The following is an 8,437-nucleotide window of genomic DNA, read 5'->3' on the forward strand; positions in this document are numbered from 1 at the left end:
AATAATTTATCAAATAATTGATTTTTAAAAAATGCATGTAATTATTACACTATACCACGGTCTTAGGGCTCGTTTGGAACTGAGCGAAAGTCGGAGATACTCGGGTATAACCTCGACATATTAACACTTAGCCCTTTGCGTTTCGTGCGCCAGCACACAAGCGCCTATCCGCTTTAGGCCACCTATAGCCCTATACTTGACAACGGGTGTTGCATTCTACTTTTGTATTACAGCAATTCATGTAAACATTATTGTTTTAAGACATGTGGTTCAATATAAGTGAAGCTTTGGTTTGGATGAAATAGCAAATCTCCTACTAAATTTTTATAAATGTTATTTTTGAACTTTAGAATTACTAGTTAACGTGCACTAGCTTCGCGTGATTTCCTTTCTATTTATCAGTTGTATGTTATACTGCCTTCAAAATATATTTGTGTTTTACAATTGTCATTTTCTTTTACGACAGAAAGCTTTACAAATGAGGAAGCAAAAATAAATATTGTTACACGCCTATGGTCAGATATTATACGACAGTCATATTCATCCTCGTGGACACACCGAAGTGATCCGTGCCACACGCGATCAGTGGCCCAGCCACCCACGACACCGTCGCTCTCGCATCAGCGCGAACGACCAGGCGCCGACCACCAGGTTAGCGACGCGCCGTCAACGAGCAGCTCTGAGTTGCATTCACACACACACACACATACACACACGTTGGCTCACATCTTTGTATTGTATTTTTATTCTTAGTTTATTCAGTGTATCGTTTAACGTTTGTAATATTCAGTTTAATTAAGTTGCATTTAATCCAGATTGTATTTGTTTTTATTTTATTAATAAATTGGGTTTTTTTTATGCCTCCCGGCTTTTTTCCCTAAGTGCAGTATTTTTTCTTGCTTTATTTTCTCCCTATAAAACATAACTACGAAGCCTAGTCAAACCGACAAGGTTTCGAGCGTACACCCCCCCAGTAACGCGACATAAAGAACTTCGTTCTTAAAATGAGGTGCAATAATTTAGCGCGTCTAAATATTGAGGTTAATACTCTTCATAACTATTGAATCACAAAAAATATTTTAAAAAATACATTCCTATGGATCAATTCACAATGACAGCCATAAAGTACACGGTTACTGCTGAAAGACAGGTCATTTTAAACATCGTGCCAAAAGACTTTCGATAATAGGTTAGTCCCTATATCACCTACTTAACCGTCGGTGACTAAAATGTCAAACAGTTTTTTATGTATTGCCGATCAAAACGCAATTGTAGAGTGAAAATTTTTTTCAGCTTTCATTCAGCAAAATAATTTAAAAGGAGTGTTTTAATTATATAATCGGTTTTTTTAATGTATAATTTGAAAGCCTGTTAGTTATAAATTAAGAATATAAACTAAGAATAAAAATACAATACAAAGATGTGAGCCAACGTGTGTGTATGTGTGTGTGTGTGTGTGAATGCAACTCAGAGCTGCTCGTTGACGGCGCGTCGCTAACCTGGTGGTCGGCGCCTGGTCGTTCGCGCTGATGCGAGAGCGACGGTGTCGTGGGTGGCTGGGCCACTGATCGCGTGTGGCACGGATCACTTCGGTGTGTCCACGAGGATGAATATGACTGTCGTATAATATCTGACCATAGGCGTGTAACAATATTTATTTTTGCTTCCTCATTTGTAAAGCTTTCTGTCGTAAAAGAAAATGACAATTGTAAAACACAAATATATTTTGAAGGCAGTATAACATACAACTGATAAATAGAAAGGAAATCACGCGAAGCTAGTGCACGTTAACTAGTAATTCTAAAGTTCAAAAATAACATTTATAAAAATTTAGTAGGAGATTTGCTATTTCATCCAAACCAAAGCTTCACTTATATTGAACCACATGTCTTAAAACAATAATGTTTACATGAATTGCTGTAATACAAAAGTAGAATGCAACACCCGTTGTCAAGTATAGGGCTATAGGTGGCCTAAAGCGGATAGGCGCTTGTGTGCTGGCGCACGAAACGCAAAGGGCTAAGTGTTAATATGTCGAGGTTATACCCGAGTATCTCCGACTTTCGCTCAGTTCCAAACGAGCCCTAAGACCGTGGTATAGTGTAATAATTACATGCATTTTTTAAAAATCAATTATTTGATAAATTATTAGAGGTATGTAGTTTGTGATCAGTAAAAAAACAAATACACTTATAGTATTGTTGTTGTTTTCGATCAATTTGAGCCCATTAAAGTTTAAATTAAGCCAAAAATGTTGGCCTTTTTTTGAAACTTCGTGAGGTCATCATTACTCCAATAAAAAACGTGTGCTCGGACAAAGCGGGTTGCTTAGCAGGTATACGATTTGCATTTATATCATATAGTATACTAAATATAGTAAATTAAAACAGGTTGTACAGGTTTTTTTAAGCATCATGCACGTTGATTAAATTGTATTAATAATTGATAAAGAATTTGAAGAGTAAGCCGTGTATTTTTGGATATAACATGAAACATCTTGTAAGTTCTGAGTGCACCAGCACGCATTTTCAATTGGAAAATATTTAATTACACGAAGATGTAGTTTGAGTTAACAAATTATTGTTTATTTGTAACTACGCAACATGGCGCCGGAAGTAAATAAGCCTCCTGATAAGAGCAAAGAAAAGTTTTATACCTGTCACCCTAAAACTAAATGTGCAACTGTAACGTGTGTGATTTGTGAAAATGTCTACCACCAAAGTGACTTTAACAAATATAATAGTGGAATATATTTGGGTGAAGTTCTTGTTATTTGCCCAGAGCACGATGATCTCAACTTAACCTCAATCACTTCTGACCACGAACTTAATATAACTTCAAGAATGATCATTGCTCAGATGAAATCAAAACAAACTAACGAAGTGAGAGAAGAAATTCTAACTGAACTAGCCAACAAATCACAAGAATTGCATAATACTACAATAATAGATGTAGATGCTGAGTTTGAAATAATAAAAACAGAGAATCAATTACTTAAGCAACTTAATAAAGAGATGACAGAAAAAAACGAAATTCTAAAAGAACTGTTAGAAAAATTTAAAAACAACGAAGTACGATTGAAAGATAAACACAATCAAAGTGAAAATAATTTTGGCAAAAAGTTGTACTCTGAGGCCATAAATAAAACAATAACACAACAAAAACGAGTTCCTAAAATAATAGTGAAAACTACCAATAATGAAGATGTTCAAAACTCTAACATAAAAAATAATGTTAAGCAATTACTAACGAAAGCAAAAGCCATACAAACAAAATCTGTTTATATAAAAAATAAAAAAATGATTATCGATTGTTTGAATTGTGATAGTGCACAAGAAGTAGAAAAACTCTTAAAACATGAACTAAAAGACAACGAGGTTACAACAGAACAATTAAATAATCCTAAAGTAAAACTAACAGGTATAGATAATTCGACAAACATGGATAAAGATTGTTTTGAAGAGGACATTAACACAAGAAATTTCAGTCAGCATGAAACTAAAGGTAAAGTTCTACACATGTACAAAAACAAAGATAAAAATACCATTAGTTTAATTTTAGAAGTAAATTCTGACATATATAAACAGATAAGAGAAGTATAAGTTGAAGAAGAACTTACCAGTTTTCTTAGCCACTTGCGCAGTCGCTCCTGCGTTCCGAGTCTTTTTTCCGGTGTCAGACGATTTTGCTGCATCGGGTATCTCACCTTTTAACAAATAAATTAATGAAGTACAGATATAAACAGCTCTTCACAGTTTATTGATCAGAAACATTAAATTCTTGGATAATATTCGTTATGGACTCGCACAAGTGATAGGAATTGCTGAGAACGGATGCCAACCCAAGGAGCAAATTTTTTGAAAGAAAGTATTCTTATTTAACACTTGAATGTCCACTTCAAAATAATTCTTACAAGATGCTTCTACTGCTCTAAAAGAAATTGAAAAGAATTCTAAAAAGCATTATTTGAAGTATTATTTTAGCATACTTCAAGTAATTTGTTGCAATACTGTAATCTTAAAGTAATTGCAAGCTTGTAATTTAAAAAATACTTTTAGAATTCCTGTATAATATTAAAAGTTTACATGATATTTTTAATAAGAAAAATTATTTGTGCATGAAAAAAAATTTTTTTTAATGTTTTATGCATATTATAAATAATTATAACAAATTTTTTGAGGAGTATCAAAATTTTGAACTTGACTGAAAAAATTGTTGCAAGTCTGCTAAAAAGATTTGCAAGATATCGTAGGGTTGTCATTAGACCCCATGATTTCTGGTCATTTTACAACAACTCCTGAGGACAATTTTAGTTTTTTATTGTGTTGCGTGACACCACGATGTTAGGAACACATACCAGTTTTTTAATAATAATTTGTAATGCTGTACGTGGGGGACGCGTAAGGGTCGTTGATTGCAGGAAGACCGAGTGATATCCCGAAAAGCAGATTTTCGGGGTAAAAAAAATTCTTTTAGAAATGCGAATGTCTGGATAAAAAGAATTCTCCAAAGAGTCTTATACTGTTAAAAGAAGTCTGAGAGGATCCTTACCAACGTTAAATAAAGTATTTTTAAGTATTCTTCCAGTATTCCTATTTATTACTGTAGAATTAAATTGACGTAAACTCCAGGCACGGTACAAGTGTCGTGTTATAAATAGTTACATTAATTGTATGTATTTAATTAATGATTTGCTAACAAACTAGTATTTCAAAACATGTAATAATATCAAACTTCATTTAAAAAAAAAAAAAAAAAATTATAATTTTAAGAGTAAAACGTACATAAGAAAATTTTTTTTAAAAAAACGTAAATGTTTATACTTAGTTACTTAATCAACAAATACAAGATGTAAATGTTCATACGTAGTTGGTTAATCAACAAATACAAGAATTGTTTTTTGATACAGTTGAAGTAACATAAGTAAATTTGATAAAGTTAGAGTTACATAAATAAATTTGCTACAGTGGAAGTAACATAAATATGGGTACGTAATACTTGTACCTTGTATTGATATAAATTTTACCCCAACAATATTATCCACTTTGGTCAAATTAAGAAGATGAATAGAAATTAAATAAATATATAATAACAAAAAGAAAAGTTGTAAAATAGCGTATAACAGCGAACACCCACTGAGTCATTCATCAATTTGTGTACTAGATTAATATGGATGTTTTTATGTATAATGTTTACCATCCTTGTAATAATAAACAATTGCTTAATAAACATTCTTTAAAAAAACAAAAAAAAATTTCAAGGAGATACATGGTTTCCAATCCAACGGATAAAATTCGCGTTCTGTAGTCAGCAATTTTTTTTCTTTTTATTTTGTTATTATTGTACTTTTTTATGATTTTAGGTAATGACAATATATTTAAAATCATTTTTTTTATTCACACTGAATTTCAGTACTTCTCAAACAGTATTCTTATTTTGCTATTCTTGATTAAATATAATAATGCTTTTACTGTGGAAAAAATAATTCTTTAAGATTTCAAATAAAGCGGACATTCACGTTTACTTGAAGATTCAAATAAATATTCTTTTTAATTACTTTTTGGAAAAAAAAATTCTTCTAGAATTCTTGCTGACTACATAAAATAATCTACATACGTCTTGGGAATTTATCACACACATGTGTGTCCAATACATGTTTATGCATGGCAGGCGAAACTTACCGGCGCCCTTAACAAGTATGAGTCAATCAGACAATTACACAGGACCACAAAAAAAAATAAGTGGAAGGGTCCCTTTCAGCAACAATGCATTTCTTATGTATTTTGAGGCGCTGACTTCATTCCCATTGTCTAAATTGCTCTATCACATCACAATTCTTTTTTATTAACAAAAAACGTGTCCATAAGCGGCAATGCTTTTATTTCAGTAATTAAAGCAGTCTCGAAGTTAACAAGTGTAAAAAATTGTGATGTGATAGAGCAATTTAGACAATGGGAATGAAGTCAGCGCCTCAAAATACATAAGAAATGCATTGTTGCTGAAAGGGACCCTTCCACTTACTCTTTTTTTGTGGTCCTGTGTTATTAAAGTTAAAAATAGCTGCTCCTACCTTCTTCAATCTCTCTCTGTTCTATACGGGCTTGCAAGCGGGCTATCGTATCAGCCATAACTTGCTGCTGTTGCAGCAAACTTTCAAGTTGCAACTTATCGTCCATACCTACAACAAGTAATTATTTTTAAAGTTTTATACAGTATCATACGCGATTTAAAAGAATTTTCTAAATACTGCTACTGAGTAAGCAAGGATAAGGATCAATCGTATCGTTGAATGCTGGTAAAACCAGCCAAGTTTTTTGTTCAAATTGTTGCTAATCAGACCTGTGCCACCTTCACTATTATGCACACCTTCCCGATAAAAACCAAATTATATCTCATCTGAAATGTCATCTGAGATAGCAGCCGATATGTCATGAGAAAATATCATACTTCACTTGACTACATCTTAGGCTGTTCGCTGCTCGTTATTTACTGACTTAGACTTTTTGATTATTTATGCTCCGAAATCTCTTCCTTGTATCCGAAAATTAAAGTCGATACCATGATAATCCGACAATTTTTGAGTGACCACGTGCCAGCAGATGTATGTTGTTTTCCCATTTAAGTATGAGGTTTGGGCAATTTTCACTAAAATGATGAAAATCTCGAAAATGTAGATATTATACAAATAAGGAATGTTGAATTCAGTTGCGATGAAGAAATACTTCGGTTAACCACTTTATTTTCAAGAAAAACGCTTCAGACAAGTTGTCGCTTTAACTCGTAGTCTTCTAAGCTAAAATAATTTTAGTGAATAAACGATAATAACTGATAATAAGAAATAACAAAGTCCAGATTTGAGTCTTACAGTAAATTTTAATTGGCTTTTTTATGAGTTATTACTGCTCATTTCATTTTTTTACATCAATAATAATGAAAATGAAAAATAAATAGCTAACAATAACTTTTATACATTTTATAGATCTGTTTTTAAGGTTTATTATTGGTTATTGATACACATCTAATTGCGAAAGTAATTAAAAATTGTAAATTTCGTAAGTTATGCCTGATTGTAAATACAGAATAATTTCCGTGACTTGACTACGAAACGGAGCCGTATTAAAAAAAAACACTAAAAAATAATAACGCATACTAACCATTTCAAATGTTTTCTGATTGCATGTAACAAATAAGAATGCGTGGTAAATGTTGCTGTGGTCTGAAATGTGGACTTTCTTATTTGTTATTATTAGTTATTATCGGTTCTTATTCGTAATTTTTTTTGTTAATAATTATTAAATACTAAATAAATGATATTATTTTTGCTTGAGCTGATGAGAATCGTCTCAAATTTGACCATATGCTTGTAAAAGAATGATAATCCTCACATGAATAAAAAATGATATTGATTTATTTTTTTATAAAGAGTAAATTGGATGAAAAGTAAACTGTCATCTTCTGTGCATGCAAAGATGACAGTAAAGAAGAGCATTACTTTAACATTATTACTTTATGGTAATAATTAACCTATTTAGGTGATTGAAATACTTATGAATGAATATATAATTTAGATAACACTTTTTTTAAAAATAAACCTTACTTTTCAAAAAATATTTATGGGTCCTCTTACTTGTTACGGCTTCAAACCCCCAAGGCTCCATAAGTAACATGGGATTTTTATTTGTTAAAATTGTTTACTTTTATTTGTCTCCTTCAATATTGTTTCGGGATACGTAAGCCATTGCAATCAGTTACATATTACTTAAACTTGGTCTACAATGTTAATTAGCTCAAAAGATGCAAATTTACAAAAATTGTATTTTTTGCATTTTTTTTCGAAGGATTCAGAAGCCAAATTTGAATTTTTTCAACTTGCACCCTTTGAGCTGAAAAAAATGTGAACCAAGTTAAAGTAATGCGTAACAAAGACTATTAGTTTAAAAATCCAAAAGAATATTCAAAATAGTGAAAAAATATAAACTAAGTTGAAAAATAAAAATCCCATGTTATTTAAATAGCAAAAAAAATGCTCCAAAATTTTCGTGTGTAAAGAGTGTGGATTTTTATTTTTGTTTACAATGAAGAGATTTCAGAGCGTAAATAATCAGAAAGTCCAAATCAATAAATAATGGGCACCCTACAAAACATATTACAATTTGTAATACACTTTTCTGAGCTGCAATCTACAACTACCTACTCTTCAATTTAGGTTGAACCATACGCATGACTCATGAACAGTGGTCTAACCGCAGATGGATATGGTCTTATTTGTATATTTCAGTATTTTAAACAAATAGTTCTAGACGAAATGTCAGACTATGTATCAGCTGATATGTTAGGCTGGTACATCTGACGTTTTATTGTAAACATTATAATTAATACGAATTTACAATGTAGAGCTGTGATAACTGGGTGTTTCGATGTGTCATGTGGATGCTAC

At 31.7% G+C, this 8,437-nt stretch overlaps 1 protein-coding gene across 1 annotated transcript; it reads left to right on the forward strand.

Annotated features, from left to right (window-relative positions):
- The first annotated feature begins 2,603 nt into the window (after window positions 1-2,603).
- On the forward strand, window positions 2,604-3,602 carry LOC149375520 (uncharacterized). The gene has a single exon (XM_089598709.1). The coding sequence runs from the start codon at window positions 2,604-2,606 to the stop codon at window positions 3,600-3,602; it is 999 nt and encodes a 332-aa protein (XP_089454835.1).
- Window positions 3,603-8,437: the final 4,835 nt, after the last annotated feature.

This window comes from Copidosoma floridanum, unplaced genomic scaffold (genome assembly GCF_036245765.1).
Source record: "Copidosoma floridanum isolate Cflo_tuat_1 unplaced genomic scaffold, Cflo_Japanese_pri ptg000006l, whole genome shotgun sequence".
Lineage (NCBI taxonomy): Eukaryota > Metazoa > Arthropoda > Insecta > Hymenoptera > Encyrtidae > Copidosoma > Copidosoma floridanum.